Here is a 21942-nt window from a genome sequence, read left to right as displayed (position 1 = left end):
GAAAGGGCACATCATCAAATTCTTCCTTCTAATGCAATCTTGTCTTCCTGGAATTTGTAATATTTTTCTAATATGAATAGGGAATATTTTTTTGAGAGTGCACAGTCATGTTAAAGTAAATACCCCGGAGAAATACTTTCAATTAAAATTCAGAAGGTTTAAGAATCCAGGCTAGAAAGGATTTCCCTGACCTACAAAACCTAATAAGATTTTTCCTTTCCATTTTCTCCCGCCCCGTCCCCTCTAAGTGTGTGGAGCCGTCCTGCTTTTTTACCTGGTGGCCCCATTTAGCTCTGCCCTCTAGACATTTAAGTCAGAATATGGCTTTAAAGAATGTTTTGAGAAAACTTGACATACTGATCTACTCTCAAACTCAATGAATTTTTTTTTTTTTTTTTAAGCTGGAAAAGAGAAAGAAACCGCAAAAGCAAAGCAACAATAATATCTTTTAGTTAAGTAAGAAAAATCTGACCAGGAGACGAAGAGGTACAATTTGTGGTGATTGAGGGAATTAAAGTAAGAGAAACAGAGAGGGGAGATTTTTAGGCCTGACGGGAGGGCAGGATGCAGGCAGTGAACGTAGGAGTGGAACAAGGTGGGGGGCCAGGCGTCAGTCATTTCATCTGTCTTGGTCTCAGCTGCAAAGTGGGACCCGGATGGTGCCTGCGTTGCAGAATTTCTTAGTATTACAGATAGTACATGCACAATACGTATACAGTTTGAGTACATAGGTACTTGCTTGTTTGAGGTATCACTGTAAGAAATGACATGCCTGGCTATGAGGGGGAGAAAATCTCGTTTTCTGTGAATGTGTTCTTATTAGGAGTATAGCTATTCAACTGAAAGTAATAACAGATCATAGTGCCATTGAAGATCATTCTTAGCCAAAGGCAGGGCGAACACAGGAGAAATGCCGAGGGTGAAACTTACGAGGTGCTGGCCCTGTACTGCACCGCACAGAGAGTGAGCGCCTCCTTCAGTTTCACTCCCGAGGAGACTCTCCTGCTTTCCCCGAGTCCCCGTCCTGTTCAGAGGACATCCTCCCTGGTTCATCGGCAACTGCCTTACTTTCCTCCCCGGCACTTTCCTTCCTACTTACAATATCTGGAGTCACAGTAGCCACTTGTTGTCAGACTCCTTTGGCTCCCCAAAGGGCCCCAAAGAGATCATTACAAGGCACAGCATGTGAAAGGGAACCTAGGTGCATTTAAGACTATAAATTTTAACTGCAGAGAGGATCCCACGTTCAGTCGTCAAAGAAGTACATGGAGGGACTTACTAAAATTTCCACTGTTGAGGGCAACAAGTCATGACCTCATTCTCTCACGCCAGGACCTTGCTATAAATGCTAGGAATAGCAAGCAGGATCTTTTTTATTGGCTTGTCCAGAACAGCATTGGAGGGTGGGAGACACCAGTCTCCTTCGAGAACTAGAGACAGAGGGGAGCTTGAAGGCCGTTGGTGGACAGCCTCCAACACACATATTCTTCTTAGACGTTGTTTGCAAAATGTCTAAAAAGGCACGATAACTTCTATTATTCAATTCCTTCAACCTCCTTCTCCATCTAAATCATTTATAAGCATAGCCTGTAATAATTAGCTCTTTTACTCTGGCTTATTGTATAATTTGATAAAATCATGTAACGCCAGTTATTGGAGAGTGGTAAAGTATATTAAGAACGTGTTTGGCTATAAGTCAGGGAAAGCCTCACTACAAGGACTTTTAGCAAAGGGGTTAATTTTCCTCCCGTAACAGATATGAAGAGTCAGGCAACTCCTTAGTTCTCTTGGTCTTTCTCTCCTAATCCCAATAAGGCAGAGCAGCTCCAGCTATGGAGGCAGAATATAAAGCAGAAAGGACAGTGGAAGGAGAGCACCCCGTGGCTGTCCCCTTTTGTGAGAGAAGCCAAAGCGCCCCAAGAACACCATACTCCTCCCGTGTGCTGGGGTTGAATTGTGTTTTTCCTCCCAACCCCCCCAAGAATATGTTGGAATATTAACCCCCCAGTACCTCAGAGTGTGATCTTATTTGGAGATAGGGGCTTTACAGAGGTAGTCAAGTGCAAACGGGGTCACTGGTGTGGGCCCTAGTCCAATATGACCGGTGTCTTTATAAGAAGGTGAAATTTGGATACAGAAACGTGCACACAGGGGGAATGCCGTGTGAACGGGGCACAGCCATCGACGAGTCAAGGAGAGATGCAGGGAACAGACCTTTCTTTCGGGAAAGGAACTGACCTTGCATCCACCTTGATCTCAGACTTCAGCCACCAGAGCTGTGAGACAATACGTTTCTGTTGTTTACAAGCTATCGCTTGTGGCACTTTGTTACCACAGCCCCAGCAAGCTCATACCGCCCACACACTTCCATTTACGGCTCACTGACCAGAATTGCCATGGGCCACCCCTAGCTACAAGGAGCAAGTATGTATATAGCTGAACATATTCTAACGGAAACATTAGGTTTCTGGCAGCAAATTTAAAAAGGAGTTGGCTGGGCAACGAAGAGCATTTTCCACAGCGGAGCAAGTGTTTGCGCTTGGTAAATGGTGCTAGGATGGGTCGCTCTCCCTCCAGCACTGCTCAGAAGTTTGGAGCAATACATTGGAGATAGAGTTGTGCAGTGGAAAGAAAGCAAAGGGTCTGGATGCTACCACGGATATTGCCACTAGTTACTATATGATTTCACCAAGGTTGCTTTAAGCTGTAAGCCTCAGCTTTCTCACCCGACAAATGGGAATAATAAGCTATGCTCTGATAGGAATATAAATTTATATAAATATAAGTGTAGGAAGCCATTTATAACAAGTTCAAAACAGAGAGGTCACGAGCCCTTGGCCTATGACAATGCTTTGTATGCACATAGATCCCATGGGCATTTTGTTAAAGTGCATATTGGAGTTCAGTAGGTCTGGGGTGTGGTTCGCCAATGTGCAATTCTAACAAGCTTCAGCTATATCAAGATAGCTGGTCCAAGGAGCACACTTTTAATAGCAAGGTCTGTATCACTGAAAGAGAAACTGAACCCAAGAGTAGGAACCTTTCAGAACTGAAACTCTCACAATGTATTGATGAATGACTCTACCGAGGAAAATATGTAAAGTATCTAAAGACTCTGCCCTGTTTGGGGGATATCTTCAATAAACTTAGCTTCTAGAAGAACGTATAAAAGTTGGAAGCAGAGACATAAGACCAGGGGCAATTACAAACAGTGTAGACTTGTCTAGAAGGTATTAGAACAGAGTAAGCTATGTTATCTATAAATTACTTAAATTTATAAAGCAATGGGAGGGATACCCAGGAGGTGGGCCTGTGGCTAAGAATCCTATTTTTCTTATAGTAACATCTTGTTATTCTTATAACAATCTATTTGGGGGCCCACCAAAATCCCCTCCTGGGTCAGGTTGTATTTTGATTCTTGACATCATTTCTCAGTCAAATCCCAGACTTAATTATTAAACTGATGACTTCCACGGTCCCCAAAAGGGAAGCCACCATCCCCAGGATCCAGCATCCATGACACAAGATGGAGTCAGGCCAAGCCAGACCGAACAATATCCCTATTTGGGGGATGACCTGGCCGGAGGCAAAGGGCTCGTGGACATGGTTCATCTAAGCAAAGCAGCCAGCGAGAACTTTCATGGTATCCTCGTGGACAAGCTGACAAGATATAGAATGTGTAGAATGTGCGACAAGTAGTCCATTGACTTCATGGTCCCCTCCCCCCAGTAAAGACTCAACTTGGAAGGTAGTCTTTAGAAGGGTTCAGCATTTTAGTCTCATCTCTATAAATTGCCCTTAGAAATCTGAAAGGACAAAGCATGAAAGTTAAGCTGAAAGTTAAGCATGCAGGCTTTGTATTTGATTACTTGGCCCGTCACCTAGAAGCTGTGTAGCCCACAGCTTCACCTCTCTATGCCTCAGTTTTTAAGTATGTATAATGGGTATATGATTAGTCCCTCACTCAGAGGGTGGTCATGAGTATGAAATAATGCATGCAGACAGTCAGAATGGGGCCCGGTATATAGGAAGGTTTACACACATAAGCGGTTATTATTAGGTCTATCCAATTTGTAGGTGACACGTAATTGAGAGGGAAGGAAGCGTGTTACACGGCAAAATCAGGAGCCTAAAAAGATTTTTGACACAAAGGAAATCTGAGCTGAAAGTAACAAAATTTACCAGTGAATAACCGTATACTCACTGTCTGTATTCTACCATTAGCATTTTACTATGCTTGCTTACCTATCTGTCTACATACCATCTTTAAGTAATTGAAAATATATTCAATTTTTTCCCGTGATATTCTCTTTAACTTACAGGCTATGTAGTAGTATATTTCTTCATTTCTGAATGCATGGGAACTTTACACTTATCTTTTTGTTAGTGATTTCTGGCTTAATTCCCACTACAGTGAAATCATCTATTTTGTCTAGTTTTCACTCTTTAGAATTTGCCGAGACTTGCATATGGCACAATATATGATCCGTTTGGGTCAATTTTCTGCATGAAGTTGAAAATACGTTTTCTATGAGCATTGTATCAGGTTCTATATTTGATAATTAGGTAGACATCTTTGTGCTCAAATCTTTTATATCATTACTGATTTTTGTCTGTTCTGTCAGCTACCAAAAAAAAAAAAAAAAAGTTAAACTCTATCAGTATGATGGTAGATTTTTCTAGTTCTCTCCTACTTCTTCCAGCTTACTTTACCATTTTGAGTCTATATCAATAGATCTAGAAGTGCTGTATCTTTTCGTGTACTCTATTGTACTATAAAATACCTCACTATCTGTACTGCGTTTACTAACCCAAATCTCATTTGTTGAGCATTCTTAGAGCTAAGCCAACTTTGTTTTAGTTATATTTGCATAATTTATCTTTTTTCTTCCTTTCATTCTCTCTATGTTTAATATCTTTTCTAAATAGCATTCATTTCTGATAAAAGTACTTCAAGCTGCCAGTATTAGACCATTTCCAATCTATAAAAATGGGAATTTCATTATACTTGAGTTTTGTTTTTTATTTAGTTATACACTGTCTTTTAATTGGATATTTTAGTCTGTTTGCAAAACTGAAATAACTGAAAATTTTGGGTTTAAATATGCCATCTTACTATTCCCTATTTTTACATCTTATTTCTTTTGCTATCCTTTCCTAGATTAATAATTTTATTTCTCCCCTTTTACTAGCTTGTTATTTAAGATTCTTAAATTATTTTCTTTAGGTTGCCTTAGAAATGACAACATTTTTCTGATTTGTTAAAGCCTAATACATATTACTACTTTTCCATGTCTTGGGACAATGCAAGGGTATTAGACTATTTTAACTCTATTTCCCTATTTTTGTGTTATTTTATATTTCACATCATTTAAAACCTCATAGATCTTCTTATTATTGTTTTATACAATCAAGATTTATATTCCTTCCTCCCACCCATCACCATACCTTCTTCTGGTACCATTATCTTTCTGGTGAACATCTGTGCTTAGTATTACTTTAGAGTAGATCTGCCCCCAACAATTTTTGGAGGATATTTTCACTGGGTATGGAAATCTAAATTGGCACTTATTTTCGTATGGCACTTTGAATATGTCATTCCATTGTCTTTTGCTTCCAATGTTTCTGATAAGAATGAAGCACTATGTCTTATCCAGGCTTAGTAAGTTTTTGTTGCATTGCTACTTCTCCAATATCTTCATCATGTAATTTTAATATTTTTTCTAGATTTCCTAGTTGTTCTGGGGATGGGGGGCACTCACCCAATACAGCTAGTCTACACTTGCTGGAAGCCATATCACTCGATGGTATTTTTTAAACTCTTTCTAATATACAGCCAGTGCTTGGAATATTGAGTTTAAGAGTGCTCTGTGCCAGAAGTGATGTTGAATCTCACTGTCACTTAGATTTTAGCCCAATGATTCCTTATTATCTTGTCCGCTCATCAGTGCTTAGGTCCCAGAATTTTGGCCATTTTTTACAAGGAGGAAGTATGTCTCAATAATCTAGTATGCCATATTATCCATATTATTTTTTATTTGTATCTCTCCTCATTTAACATATCAGATGTAGAAGCGTAAGAATCATCTCATTATCCTTATAGTCCCAGCCCCCAGCCTCCTGTTTGACAGAATAGGTGCTCAATAAATGTTAAGTAAACGAAATTATGTGGCTTTAAATAAGACTACCTGGGCATCTTAGTGGAGCCACCAGAACTGAAAAATATGAAGCTCAGTGTTGCCAGTTCATAAACCAAATAACTTGTGCTCTGGGGGAATTGGTTCACATGAGGCAAGTTTACAAGGAAATAATATCTAAGTAACAACATAGCTGGATCAGTGTTGACTAGGAGACACAGCTGGAATGATAATGGATCCTTATTATATTTCTTCTTCCCTCACCCTTGAGCACTTGACTTCCGTCTTTTAGTTAATGCTAATAGTTTTCTGTATTGTCATTCTCATATTTTATTGTCTTTATTCATACTTCCTCTCTGAACCTAGACGAAATAATAAAGGATGCAAATAAATAAAAAGAGATGCTACATGTTTACAAAAGGCAATATAAGTAAGTCCACTCAGAAGACCAAATTACAGGTGAGAAAGTTGCTATGGTCAAGGTAAGACGGAAAGAGGAAATTCAAGGTTACTGAACACTTACTTTCAAGTTGCTAGCATAGATCTCTATTCTGTCTAAGTGATCTTTAAAGCCCTTTTAGCATCAGGACATCCTTTCGTCCAGGTCGGTGTGAAAGAAACTTAAATTTAACAAATTCTTGTTCTCCAGCTTTCCTTTTGCTAAAGTTGTTACTAGTTTCCAGAAAAGTCTGTTATTACACCACTCTGTGAAATATTACAATATTCAGGATTACAGTCTCTCTTACAATGTAACAAATGTAACAGCCTCTGTTTCCTGATAGACTGGGAAGTACCTTATTTTATAATCTCCAAATCAGTCTGGGAAGTGGGTTCCTTGACAACGCATCTCATGTACTTTATGTAGATGTTGGTAATTTTAATTACAGACATTTTTGCTAAGTGCCTTAGATCTTCATTTTCTTTTAACCACATTTGACATCATTTGAGGTAATGCCATTTCCTCCTATTTAGGCCAGTCTCACAGAAACCTGCACAAATAATAGTGTCCAAACAGTACTGGAGAATACTATTTTTAAATTTTACTAAAAATATTTTGTCTGATCTCTCTTAATTTGGGTTTAAAAAACTTTATGTATACTATGACAGATCTTGGACTCTCTATAGGGTGATCAGACAAACGTTCCCCAGAAATTTATCATCTCAAAAGGGCAACGATGCACATTGAACACGTGGAAAGGACGAAAATACTCGGGATCGGTTTAACATCGACATCCCTCGAAACTCAAGGATCGATATTGCAGAAAAGCAAAGGGTAGATTAATGTGGGAGGCAAAGAGAACTGGGTTAGAACTTCACGTTTGGACATGTCGGGGGGAGGGAGTGAGCCCCTTTCATTCCGCCCCCTTTTGGCCTTCGTCAGTGGCATTTCCCTACCTTCCCAAATAATGACGAGCACTGAAGCAAAACAGAAGAGTGTGTTGTATGTGGGACCCAGTCTGGGAGAGGCCCAAATGAAATGGCTCTCTGTAAAGCCTGACCACATTGGCATAGAATGGTCTACGAGCATTGCAAAACAGTGGGGAGAGTGGAGACAGGGTTGTGAGGCTGTGGTGGACCCTGAGGCATCCTCCCCGCATACCCCTTTAGAAGGCATAAATGGAAGGCTAGGGCATCGCCTTGCTTACTCCGGAGGAGAGCAGTAACCAAGATTCCAAACTGACTCAGCTGACTCTTCTAACCATGCAAACGAGTGTGCTTCCGGTAAAGAGAATTCAGTGAAATTCAAATGAGCAACCAGTCAGCAAAAAACTGCTGCTGACATGATTAATCTTCCAAACTACCCAGATCTATCATACACAGAAAAACTCATCATTGGGCACTTGTGGAATAGGTATCCCTCACTTAAAGGAATGGTCACTGTCAGCAAAGTTTGCAGCACAGAGACTTTCTATCAAATCAATCTGTTCTCCCATTGATTTCCATTACAAAATCTGAGATGCATTCTGCTGTTAAATCCCATGAAGCATGTACCAAACGCTTTGCAAATGGCATGTTTAAAAGAAAAATGATAATATTCGCATAAAACATTGACAGTGATGTTTAATATATTAATAGCAATGCTGGGCTACATTCAACATGTCACTGCAAACAAATACTCAGGATGAAACATAACACAATTTTCCAAACTGTGCCTCACAGGCTGTAAGGGGTAATAATCCCTAAAACATCAGCAACTTGATTTCACACAGGCTTCAAACTGTCTTGGCATTCCTATCATTACATAGCCAAAGGAATTCTTTTATTATTTAAAAATCTTTCCTCATTTTCTGCTGGCCTCTTTCCCAAAATCTTTGTCCAGAACCCCCAGAATAGCTTCTGATGCTATTCTTGGGTGGGGAAGGAAAAATGAGCCTGCTAGGTTCCATCACAGTGGTTTATCCCACTGCCTGCTGGGGTTTCCCCATCACTGAAGCAACTGGGCCTCTCCTGGAAGGAATGTTGCAGAAGGAAGCAGTGGGTCTGTGAAGGTTGGACCAGACACTTCAATGCCTTTTCAAACTTCTAAGATATAATACTACCAACATTGGTAATGTGTCTGCTTGCATTTCTATTTTCAACATACGCACTCTGCTTAATATATGTTAAATGACCAAACGCTTTGCCTACTGTACGATAAATGACTGAATGTTTTGCATCATATATTTTTTTTTAATTTTTAATGTTTATTTATTTTTGAGAGAGAGAGAGAGAGACAGACAGACAGAGTGTGAGTAGGGGAGGGGCAGAGAGGGAAACACAATCTGAAACAGGCTCCAGGCTCTGAGCTGTCAGCACAGAGCCCAACGCGGGGCTTGAATCACACACTGTGAGATCATGACCTGAGCCGAAGTCGGTTGCTTGACCCACTGAGCCACTCAGGTGCCACGCATCCTATGTGTTGAATAACTAATTGAATTTATGTGATGGTTTTGTTTTTCATTAGAGGATACTGACGCTTGTAAGTGCTGGTAGCTTAAGCTGGAAAAGTGACTACAAGGGTGCCTGGGTGGCTCAGTCAGTTAAGCATTTGACTTTGGCTCAGGTCATGATCTCACGGTCCGTGAGTTCGAGCCCCGTGGCGGGCTCTGTGCTGACAGCTCAGAGCCTGGAGCCTGCTTCAGATTCTGTGTCTCTGGCTCCCTCTGCCCCTCCCCCACTTGCACTCTGTCTCTCTGTCTCTCTCAAAAATAAACATTAAAAAAAAGTGACTGCAGATATTAATCACCACAGGAATAATGCACTACAGGTCATAATAACATTAAATGTTCAATTCTAAGGTCTGGGTAGGACATTCCTGACAGTAAACTTTTAAAGAAATTTTTGAATGCCTTACCTTTATCACTCTGGTAGGTCAATTTTTGTTAAGCAAAAGACTACTTGAGTCAGAGCAACATGCCCATCACCAGCAATGCACCTTTATCCTGTTTGTATGACCCAATGCAATGAAGAATTCAACATTCAGGGTTGGCTTTAACATTTCATGAAAAAAAAATTTGTTTTTTATTAAACTATAACATACCCGAAGAATTCTGACAAGCAATAGCAATATTGGCATGTTTTCTGGAGATCAGCAAACTATCTGCCAAGAGTTTTTGGTTAATTCCTTAAGACCAAGATTTCTTTCCTTCCTTCCTCCCTCCCTTGCTCCCTCTCTCCGTTCCCTCCCTCTCCCTCCCTCCCTCCCTTCCTTCCTTCCTTCCTTCCTTCCTTCCTTCCTTCCTTCCTTCCTTTTTTTAGCTCATCGTGTCCAGAAACCTCAACATGTCAGAGTGTCAAAACTGAACACATCCAGGGAGCCAAGCCCATGCTAACTATACTCCCAGAAAACACAATTATAACTAAAATGTCTTCGTATTGACAAAACAACCAAAACTGTCACGATGAGCACCGGGCTCCTGTGGTTGTAGCCAGTACATTCTTTCCCTGCAGGCAGAACAAGGGGGAAACCAAATTATGAGCAGATAGCAAGTACAGAATGAAAACAGAAGGTGATGTCTATCGGTGAGGAGTATTTTTTCCAGGACATGAGAGCCTGATTAAGGTGCCATTTTTTTTCAAGGATGAAACAACTCTTTGGTTATATGTATATACCTATGTCATTCACTCTATGACACATACGATCATACTTTTTCTTCCAGATTCAAACTGTGTCTCTCAGTCTTGTTTACTAACCTTCACCTCCTCTGACATGCTTATTTTCTGTGATATCATCAAAACATGTTCCCTAAGTTCACAGGTTCTTTCATTGTCGTGAGACTGTGAAGGGAAGCAAAAATCCTAGGTATATGGAAATATTTATTACTGACATGGCCACCTATAAATGAGTTCCCCATTCAAACATCTTTTGAACACAAGGCTCCCCTCCTCTACTCCCCATGGTGGTAAACATTTGTAATCCAAAGCAAATAAATTTAGTTCTATTGCGAAGTGAAATTGCAAATCTTGCGAAAGGTATAAGGTTTCGTGATGTCAGTGAAAGTGAAATTGGTAAAGCAAATGGCAAGTGAGGGTCTGTAAAGTTAAACAGACAACTGAAGGTAAAATCAACAGGGATGATGACTATGTTGATGCTTTAAAAGAAGAGAAGACGATACTTCGAATATCACAAAATTAATTGAGATCCCGGGGAAAACTGATGAAGCCCTCGAACATTTTAATAAAATGACCCTCCTTTTGATTATGGCATAAAAGTCAAAAATGAACTAAAGCATGTTGTAAGGCTCTTCACGTTTGGTCAAAAAAAATGAAGCCAACAGTAATCTTTTTTTTTTTTTTTCAACGTTTATTTATTTTTTTTGGGACAGAGAGAGACAGAGCATGAACGGGGGAGGGGCAGAGAGAGAGAGGGAGACACAGAATCGGAAATAGGCTCCAGGCTCTGAGCCATCAGCCCAGAGCCTGACGCGGGGCTCGAACTCACGGACCGTGAGATCGTGACCTGGCTGAAGTCGGACGCTTAACCGACTGCGCCACCCAGGCGCCCCGACAGTAATCTTGATTTATTGTTTATTCATTCTAAAATTAGCATAGTGGTACTTACAACATAAATTTTGTTCAATAAAAGAGTAAACGTATTCTAATAACGTCGAGTTTTATTTTCAGGTGAAGTCTACTTTTCACCAACTGCTCTGAGATTTGGCCCCTGCTTTAAGTAGATTTATTTTTAGGAGGCTTTACCAGCGCTAATCACACATGGCTAATAAGGACTTCCTATACTAACGAACGAGACTTTTCTAGTAGAAACAGTCTGATGTCTTGGTTGCGTCTATTTACATATCAAATTTTTACTATGTTGTTCATAAAACGTCCTCAATTCTTAGTTTTGTGGGGTGGGGAGGCAAACATTATTTACTCTTAGGTGTTTCCTACGGGATAACTTCCAAAGGGTGATATTATTGAAAGTAGTTTCAGTGTCTCCTAAGGCAACGCGTGTAGAGGTCACAGACTCTGGAGTCATCTTGGAATCAGACCTATATTTGAATCGGCTTGTACCACCTAACAGACATATGGTAATGGGCAAATTATGTACCCTCTCTGAATTTGCATACCTTCATCTGTGAAAATGGAGCGGGGACAGCTCCCTCACAAGATCGTGGTGAAGATCGGATGAGAACATGTCTAAAATGCCTGATCCAGAGAGGGCATTCAATATATGGTGCTTAGAGTGGTGATGTTTATTTTTGGTTTGTTTGACCGCCAAAGTTCCCTTGTGATCTTAATTTGTTGATTATTCTGTACATTCAGATTCTTTGTATGCGTTTTGCAATGTGAAACTAGGGTCTCTAGGCTATAAAAAGTAGCTTTTTGAAATGTGACTTTAGGAGTGCCTTGTGGCATAAATCTCTTAGAATGAATTCTAAAATATTCCATAAAGCTTTGAAGAGAGTCATAATGAGGTCTTTCAGATTGACACTGTGAGATTTTGGTTGAGTTCTGTAAGTTGGACGGTTGATATTTACAAGGAGAAAAACCTCAAAGGAAGCCCCCCTTCTCCACACTGAAGCATTTTTGTAAACAAATCTTGACTTAAAACAAGAAACTTAAGTCTTTCACCGCACACAGACCCCCAGGCAAAGCAAAGTCTTGGAAGTCAGATGCTCCTGGATTTGAACCTCTGCTCAGTTCCTTCTCAGTTGTGTGACCTTGACCAACTATTTCTAAGCCTGTGTATTTTCATCTATAAAGTTGGAGATACAAAAATACTTCCGTCAGGTTGTCGTGAGGATGAAATGAAGAATTGCATATAAAAATCGTTTGTGTGCCCATACAGCCTGGCATACTGAAAGTGTTTAACTAGTTAACTATTGTCTGTATAATCTTTGAACTCACAGGTTAACAAGAATGTCATATTTTGTTCAAAAATGGCAAGAGGGTAATGCACAAAACAGAAATGAAGTTCACTTGAGTTCAGACATCAAATTACATGCTTTGGCCTTGCCTTGCCTTTGGCTTCTTGAGTTTCCCTGGGTCTAAGTTCTTTTCCTTCCCCTATTTACTGGAGAACTTGTTTTCTGCCTCAGGGCTTTTCAATGGTCTCTTCCCCATCCCCCCACACAATAGGAACATTACATTCGTAATACTTATTACAAATTGGCAAGGGGCTTATACCGCTCCTCTTAGTCTCTAAGACTTTGGTATGTCCCTTCCCACCACCCCTCCATGGGTCTCATTAGTTCAGATATCTTATTTGGTCTACTTAGCCAAAGCCAGGAGATAATGATGGTTAACATTTAGCATCTACCTAATAGCACCAGATACTATGCTAGGGGAGTTGCAAACCTTACTTTGATTCTTCACAACATCCAGGCGAGGCAGATACCATTATTTCTATTTCTGAGATGGGTAATTAGAGGGTCTGAGCTAGGAAGCTCAGTCACAGGGCCAGTAAGCCGCAGCACCAGTGACCATAAGGATCAAGTAAACGCATTAACTGGGATGTGATGGCTCTAAGTGGTTTTCTACTTCTGGGAAAGGCCCATCTGGCCTTTCAAAGAGAGGCCTTCATGAGAAGTATGCCCTGTGCTAACACATATGTGTGCTCTCATGATATCATCTTATTCATGTAGCCGTTTAACGTTTCTGTACCATCATTCCCCTAGCACTACTAATGTGTATATACCTAATACTAAATGCACTAAGATCCTTGCACGTCTTATATACACTCCAGTAACTCTGCCAATTATTCTCCTACAACGGATGCTGTAGGTCTAACCAACAGAACTCCAGACATCACAAAGCAAATCAATTAGACTTTCCTCAAGCCCAGTAATTTGTTTCATTTCCCCTGGCAAGAACTAAATTTCCAATTATGCTCGTTTTATAAAGCAGAATCTTACAAATATTAGGATATGGAGTCCCACAGAGTCAGAAGGAGAGAAGGCTGAGAAGGGCGACTAAGGTGGATGGGTTTCTTTTCTTAGGAGTAAAATTAAGTTTCTCATCTGAAGAAGTACCGAATTCTGCGGTCGTTCCAAAGGTGTAGGCTTGGCTCAAGGTACATTTTAGGGAAACGTGAATCACACTGACCACGGAAGGTCAAGCAAACAACTGGTCGACCCTAGAGACGTGCGTGTGCAGGGTTTGCATCTAAGAGCGGAGTATCTCTGGATATTTCTATGTGCCAGTTCCAGAGGCGCATCCGGTTCCGACTCTTCACCACCGCAGCTCGCTAGACACCTCTCTCCCTAAGCCACATGGGGAGACACAGAAGCTGCCTGCGCCCCGCGTCGGTCCGGGCGCCTTCCATTCTGACTCCCACTCCCGCGAAATGTCCCCTTTCGATCAACGCTAACTGGGCGTCTGCCTCCCGACGCGGACCCCGCGTGGGGTCCCAGCGAGGGGAGGACGGCTGGCGGCGCGCACCGGGGCGGGGACTGCGTGCGGGGGGCGGGCGCCGGTCGTTGTCTCCGCGCCGCTCCCCTTTGTTCGGTTCCATTGTGTGCCACTTCCTCCTCGGGCGCTTCTTCCTGCGCCCTGGCAGCCTGTGGGCAATTTGTGAAAGGGCTTTGGGGACCTTTTTCTTTCTTTCTCGGTTTATTTTTTAGTGAGCCCCCCCTCCCCCCCCTTCGCACGCCTCTCCCTCGCGGCTCTCCGCCCCCGGGTCCCGGAGCCGGGCGGAGTGGGAAGTGTCACTACCTCCTCCCCCACCCCCCGACGGCAGCTCCGCCGGGCTCCCGCCCCGCTCCTCCTCCAGGAGGCATCCTAACCCCGCATTCTGGACTTTCACCTCCTGACCGGCCGCGTCACCGCCAGGAAGGCGACACGCGACCCCGCCCCTCCGAGGGGCGCAGGCTCCCGGCGCCCGGGGCTCCGCCAGGCACCGAAGCGAAGGTCGGAGGCCGGCGCGCGGCCCAAGCCCGGCCGCCTCGGCGTCCCGGGAGCCGGCGCGAGTGTCGCCGCGGCCCTCCCCGTCCCTCGCGCTCGCGCTCCCCGGCCGCCGCGCGGCCGCCTCAGCCCCCTTATATAGCCCTCTAAAAATAGCTCGCCTCGCACCGCCTTGTAAGGCAGCAGGGAGATCCGCAGCCCGCCAATCCGCGCTCGCCGCCAGAGCCGAGCCCCGCCCCGGACCCCGCTCCGCGCTCCCCATTGGTCCTCAGTGACTTCATGAGCCCCCTGTTTACCTTACATGGTCACACGCGGCCTAATGGACGCCCTCCTCCGAGATCCCACGGCTGCGCGGAGAGCCAGGCGGAGGGGGGGAGTTTGGGGAGGGGGAAGAGCAGGAGGAGGAGAAAAGGAGGGGGGAGAGACTACAAACTAGCAAGGATGGGGTGGGGGGTGGGGAGGGAAGGGACGGGGGGGTGGGGGGGGGAGAGAAGCGATCGCGAGAAAAAAAAAATGCAACCTCCCAAAATAAAGAGCAAAGATTGCATTAGGAGCGAACAGCGCTGCAGAAATAGATGGCAGCTTCGTGTCAGTGAGTTTGCATCCCCCTTCCTGATCCACGAGCTGGAGTGATTAGAGCCCTGGAAGGGAATTGTTACTCCCGTGGAGAAGTCCCCTTTTCCTGGCAGCGGTCTGCACTTGTACACGCTGGATGCCTCTCTCCATCCACCCCACTCACTCTCTCCTCTCTCACCTCCTCTCTTCCTCTCTCCTGCATTGATTTTTTTTTCCTTTTTAGTTGACTGAAACAAAACAAAACAAAAGGGCCACTGGATGTCTGCCTTCTTGGGGGGTGAGCCAGACAGACTGACAAACAAACAGACCCAACTGTGTTCGGGGGAGGGTTTCTCCTCCCGTTTTGCCCGGCAGCAGCAGCATGGACGTGTTGGCTAGTTATAGTATATTCCAGGAGCTACAACTTGTCCACGACACCGGCTACTTCTCAGCTTTGCCATCCCTGGAGGAGACCTGGCAGCAGGTGAATGATTTAAATTACTTGTGTAAATCGTGTGGTGGCGGCGGAGGCGCAGGGGCTGCGTTGGTGTGGGCTCGGGGTTGAATTTTTTGTTTGTTTGTTTTATTCCCCCCACCCTTTTTTGGCTGTTTGTTGGTTAAAATGTTTTCGGAAACAGTCATCTGCGCTTACCTCTCCACCCACCCTCTAACCCCTTAGCGTGCTGAGCTGAGCAGCCGGTCTGAGCTGCCTGCGTTTCAGTCACCAACACACATCCTTGCGCACACGTTGTCGGGCTCACTGTCCCCAGCACAGACCTGCGTAACTTCTGGGGTTCGGAGGAACCGGGTGGAAAGGTGGTTTGGGGCTCGATGAGCCATTAATGCCAGGATACCGCGTCCCTACGTGCTCGAGCTCTACTTGCTTGGTACCTTAAATCGGGTTCAGTTCTTTCAACTGGTGCTGACGACCGTCAGATGGGGGTCAGGAGGTAGGAGCATAGCGGAGTGTTTTCCCAGTAATTAGCCAGTGTCAAGACAAGAGAGAAACTTGATTTTGAGATTGAGGAGGTGGACAGAGGGGAGAGGAGCCCAGTGACAAAAGATATTCCAGGATATCTAGGAGGAGCACGGGAAGATGTATCTACCTAACGCTGACCATGCATTGTAGGTTTCCCCAGTGCGATGCCTCTGTATGTGTCCCTGTTTCTCTTTTTTTGTTTGGGGTCCCTCCCTAGTTAGACAGCACAACCTCTGACAAAGGGTGGTATGTGCTTCCGTGCCTCTGACTTTGTCTTAGAGGACTAGTTAAGAAACTCCTATGATGCTGAAGGGCACCGATGCCAAGTTGGCTAGGCGTCCCACTGAGGGCAAAGTGGGTCTGGTGACAAGTTCACCGGGCTTTGTGAAGTGGAATAAAGAAAGTGCTGGTCAGTGGAAAGTGCTAGATCTGCTGCGGAAACAGTGGTTTTCTCAGCATGGATTAGGAGCTGCTGAAGGAACACTCTGCAGGAAAGATGGTGGGTGGGGGGCGGAGGGTTGGGGTATCCTTTAAAAATACTACACTGTGCCCCATGGAACGTCCAAGAACACAGGCTGGGTTTGCACATCGGAAGTGTGAACTCGCACAGTCCGTCCTGGAGAAACCAGCCTGCCCTTGGGGAAGACCGAGAGAGGCTCGGTGTGTGGCTGCTCATGTAACTTCGCTCCATGACAGCAGCTTGTTAAGGCTAATGAACGGCTGAATTTCTCCTGCCAGGATCCAAAGCGGGATTTGCCAGCTCGAGGCTGGGAAGTAACAGTTGCCGCTTTCGCGCGTGAGGTTTGGCTTTTGGTGTAGGGTGAAGAGGGGCAAAGCCCATCCTCTGACTGTACCTTTGTTACTAGTTAACTGTTCTCCCCTGGTTAGAGGCTGTGAGTTTTCCTCCAGGTACCGGCCCCTGTGTCCACATGTATGTTGCTGCCCAGGGATGCTGGCGGATACACTCGACTTTGTCTCTCAGTGCACACATAGTTCATACGTTTTTAGCGCAAGGCATTTCTTCAGTGTATCCTTCCTCCGCCCCCCCCCCCCCATCCTTAATGAGACTGTCTCATGAAGGGTCTCGCTAGATCTTTTCCTCCTTTTATTTCACATGCTAATTAAGCCAAAATGTGGCCAGAATTTCATTTTCTGAAATAGCCTCCATTTCACATTGTCAGCCCACTGGTGTCGAACCGGTTGCGTATTAAACGACCGTCTAGACAGGTTAGGGTAGGGAATCTGTTGATTTAGTCAGCCTGCCCAAGGCAGCCCTTGTTTGTGACTAACTGTTAAGCAGTGTTGGAGGGAAGAAAGTTGGCTTTATTTGTTACGGCGTTCCCTTCTGATGAATCACACAACTTTGTTTTGGTTCAAGTTTTCACAGTAGTAAAGCCTGCTTTGGGGGAAGGCCGCTCCAGAGGAAACCTGCTTTTCTAGATCTGGTTTAGAGCGTCTAGGAGAAAGTCTGGATATGTAAAGAAGCATCACTGGTTTGATAATTCGGGATGTGTTAGATCTATTGTTTCCTTAGAAGCCTTCTCTGCTTTTCCTTCCCCCTTCTCTCTCTACCCGTCTCCACTCACCTCCTTCAAGGAAACTCTAGCTTAGTTTCTACCGCAGGCCAAGGAATATCACCGCCCCCCCCCCCAACACACACACCTCCCTCCTTACTTCTTGCCTTAACCCTCTCCAACTGGCAACTACTGTTACCTTAAGACCCTTTGCCAAGCTGTTTGAGAAGCATGCTCATAGTCTATGCCGAAACATAACTTGTGGGGAAGCACTACTAAAGAAGATATCACTCCAAGGACCTTTCTGCCCTGCTCTCTATAGTCACAACTGCTCTCTTTAAAGGTGACTATGACTCTTAAGTTCATGCTGATGACAAAACCTCCAACCTCCATCTCTTCCTTCCTCCCTCTCCTTGGCCCTCCCCTCCCCCACCCTTTGCTGCTTCTGTGTGTAAGGAGAGGGGGATGGTTATATGCAACTGCTGGGGCCAAATCAACCATCAGATGGTGAAATTTTGAGACTCCTTTGCTCAAAATGGCTTAAGAAGGTTGTTGCAAAGAACCCCAGGCAGGAGGAAGTTTCCTGATGCTCTGGGGTAATCAGATTTTAGAGGTCAAATGGGGAGCAATTATTAGATGTTCTCTGAAAGTGAACAGTGTACCTGGCCTTGAGATGAACGAAATACAGAGATTCTAATAATCTGATTTGGTTTGTAGAGAAAGAGTGGCTTGGATGATAAACCCAAGAACATCTGTGCCTTTGAAAATTAAAGATGGACTATTTGGGGATGTTATTTTAAACTGGGGTCTGGGATCATCGTCCTGCTTAACCGTCAGTGAGCTTGGGATGGTCCTGCTGTCACAGGGGTCGTCATTTTGACATTGGGCTTTCAGGCAGTGATGTCTATAGCAACATACAGCTCCAAGTCTGAAAATCATTGCCGGTGTAATTTTAAAATCCAGATGGACATCCTACATTAACAGCTCTCCATTCCCCGGCTCTGACTGCATACTTAAGCACTTGGCCCAAGTAACATCATCTCTGCCTGTCATATAACTGTAAATTACACTGTGCTTCTGTGGTCTATTATTTTATGGAATTCAGCTGACGCACAACTCTTAAGGCTACCAGCCTTAAGTTCTTTGGAAACTTGCAGGAAATTTTCCAAGAGCTGTCTGAGCAAAAGTAGAAAAAAGTCAAAGGTAGGACAGAAGCTGGAGTAGCGTATAGGGTACCACTTGCTGATGGATAAAAGGAAACACATTCATGAGTTTTGTTGCCAATAGAAATCATGATTTTTCTGGACCCGCTGTTGCCTTGGAAAATAAAAAGGATTTGATATGATACACTTGGTTATTTTTCTCCGAGAAGCTACGAAGACTTTTAGAATCTGGATATATTTTCCATGCCTCGCCTGCTCTTTCAGGAGTGCGGGTCAAGTAATGAAGTTCTAAGTTGTTATTTGCACTTAGCTTTGCTTCATGTCATTGAGGAGCATGGTATGTTTGCTTGAAAACTCTTATGGAATTATGCTTGTCATTAATGCTGATTCATAATTGGCAGATGGGGTCAGTTTCAGGCCTCCTTTTTGCTCAGAGAAAATTTTCCACTGCTACTGGAAACAAATAAATAAATCATAGAACATTCCTCCCTCCTCCCCCCATTCCCCCATTGTTTTAAACTAATGGCACTTTAGTGAGAACTAAAGTGTCCCCATAACACTGCAATTTCATCTTGGTTTCAGGCACCCTGTAACGCTTGTTACAAGGGCTTTTGATACGAGGCATCTCTAGGGGACAACCTACAAAAATGGTTGCCTTCCAAGAACAGCCTCATGATACCAGGGATGGGATTTGTTCTCTGAGCTACATTGCTTCTTCCCCTTTTTGGTGCTCTGGCCTGTGCCCTGCCTTCTACAGGCCTGAGCGGCTAGGTGCTGTCTCAGCCAGAAAGACAAAGCAAACTGTAGGGTCCCTGCATCTGTAGGTTTGCCTCTGTCCCCAATTTGCAGAAAACCTTGTCATGAATTAGAATTTCTTGGCAACAGCACCACCCAGGGAAATTTGTAGACACAAAGGAGCCTAGCTAACCACACTGAAAGGATAAACTAGCTGGCTTTTTTGCCTTTTCGTATGTTATGTGGGTGCTCTTTAGTTACCATCAATCTATTTTTTTTTTAATTTGAAATAATGACTTGGGAGATGAAAAAAAAAAAAAAAAAAAGGAAAAGAAAACTGTCCTGTAATTCAGATGTTCTTCATAAGGATGCAGTCACTAAGTAAATGTAGCTTTACAAATGAAAGCACATGTGTATGCAATCAATCACACACTTAGCCTTTCTTTAATAGATTCTTTCCGTGTTCTTTTTAATGGAGACATCTTTGTGTCGATTTAGGGGTCATGAACACGATCATTCCATCTACCTGTTTGTAGTTTAGTATGTTAAAGGGAGTGGATGCTACACTGCAGATATTCTCATTACATCTGTCTTCCGTGGGGGGATAAAGGAAATGGTGACTTCTTTGTTCTCCATGCAACTCCCACCACCCCCCCCCCTACCCTGAGGAGAATGTGATGTTGGGGTCCAATCCATTTAAAGGACAGAGCAGAAGATGCACTGTGACAGCCTCACCCTGAAATGATTTATGTGTGGGTATGTCAGAGACCTTCAGTGTTCAGATGTGGGTTCTTCCTCTCTTCCAGCCCATTTTAAATATAAATGCCAGTGGGGGCTCTTTGCCTCTCCACTTAAATGGGACTAGTTTAGAGAGGGTCCTAATGGGGCTTTTAGTAGCCACTCTTATAAATCTTCAGATTCTTCTCCCTTCAGAGAATTCCTGTATTTTAACTTTTTGAGTCCAAGAAGGCATTGCACTCTTCTTTAATCACTCTGTGCCCGTTGGGCAAAGGAAAATACAGTTTACTCTGGCCAGCCCCAACTGGCTCGTGTTGATCGAATGGCTGACGCCCCCTATCTCTGCAGTTTGTAGTAGTGGGCAAGGAGTTCTTTATCTCCTATGCTGGACTCTGTGACTGGTGAACGCAGACTACTCTGTGATTCTGTTCACTCAGTACGTCAGTTAGCATGTATGTTGGAATTAGGATTTGCTGAAAGTTTAGGACAGCTCCCCGATTTAACCTGAGTGGTGCCAGGAGAGTGAGGGGTGGAGATTTGGTCTCTGCAAAGAAATCCCTTTGTTTTCCTGAATCATCTGAATGCTTACTTAGCATAAACAAGTAGAAACATTTTAACCCAAACTGCTGAATCTTAACAAGTACAGAGATTAGGAAGCTCTACAACTACTAGTAGCTTAAAATCCGTGGAACGATTTGCAGTACCTAATCATGAGCATTTCATGTAACGTGGGCAACTTAAGAAACACCCCTCTACCCTGTTACATCGTGTGCTCACCCTAGAGCATCCACCTGAGAAACTGTCCTTTCCCAATTTAGTGTAAGAGTTCCCCAAATAAATGAAGCATTGCCTTTACCAGGATATGCTTTCACTTAAACACGGTCGTGATCATGTTCCTTCCCCTTCCTTGCCTTTATCTGTTGCTGCTCATTTGGAGGGTTATTTCTACCATCTTGACTCCTTTTTGTTTTCCTCCCTTGGCATTTTGGCGTGCCGGAGAACTTGCTAAGCGTCCTGCTAAGGGTGTTGTGTCCATTTCTCCCTGCAATAGAGCAGCTTCTAGCTGTCCTCGCCACCACATGCGTCGTAACGTTGGTATCACAGCCAAGAGTCCGCAGCAGTCTTGGTTAGGGGTCCAGTATCAGCCTGCTTGAGGTGTGGGTGACTTCTGATTTCATGGCGATACTGTTCCTGATTGAGCTGGTGAATGCAGTCGGTCACACCTTGTGAGATTCTCTTTGTTTATTTATGTTAAAATATGGAAAATATGTCACAGTAAAGACTTAGTCCTTTCTTAATGCTGGTTAGGTGCAAAGAGACTCTTGGGGTGATGCAGAGTTGACTTGGATATAAGCTTGTGAGTGAAGGTTACACTGCAGGTACTTTTTACTACATATCTGCCCTCTAAGCTGGACTCCCAGTAGGGGAAAGTCAACGTGTTCAAAATTCAGTGGTACAGAATCAGAACATAACTGCCAGAAAAAGAAATTGTAAGTCTTGTGAGTTTTTGAGTACTGCCCTATGCCTATCTGTGTTTCCCCACTTTGCTACAACCTTGTTCATAAAGTGTGCCTTAGATTTACTACTTCCTGTTGCTCTTTTAGCTAATGGCCTGTCGGGGCTGGTGGCCCTTGTAGGGCAGATGAGTATACAGTGTGAATACACATGTCCATAATGGCCAGGAAACAGCATCCATGTCTGTGTCATTCGGAAATGATTAGAGGTAATTAAAATAATTAATGTAGAGCCACATGCGATATCTATTTCTGAATTTGGGTTTATTGACATTCCCTGAG

At 43.8% G+C, this 21942-nt stretch overlaps 1 protein-coding gene across 3 annotated transcripts in view; it reads left to right on the top strand.

Moving 5' to 3' along the window:
• Positions 1–14816: 14816 nt before the first annotated feature.
• Positions 14817–21942, top strand: part of KLF7 (Kruppel like factor 7) — a 91938-nt gene continuing 84812 nt past the window's right edge. Inside the window, exon 1 of one of the 3 annotated variants that reach the window (XM_045480955.1) lies at positions 14817–15501. In XM_045480955.1, the coding sequence (XP_045336911.1) occupies positions 15400–15501 (102 nt within the window). In that variant the 5' untranslated portion in view covers positions 14817–15399. The remainder of the gene's footprint in view (positions 15502–21942) is intronic. The other 2 variants (XM_045480956.1, XM_045480954.1) reach the window with 2 other exon arrangements.

The sequence above is a fragment of the Leopardus geoffroyi genome, chromosome C1, assembly GCF_018350155.1.
Source record: "Leopardus geoffroyi isolate Oge1 chromosome C1, O.geoffroyi_Oge1_pat1.0, whole genome shotgun sequence".
In the NCBI taxonomy this organism is placed as follows: Eukaryota; Metazoa; Chordata; class Mammalia; order Carnivora; family Felidae; genus Leopardus; species Leopardus geoffroyi.
This window is presented reverse-complemented; position numbering and strand designations above follow the sequence as displayed.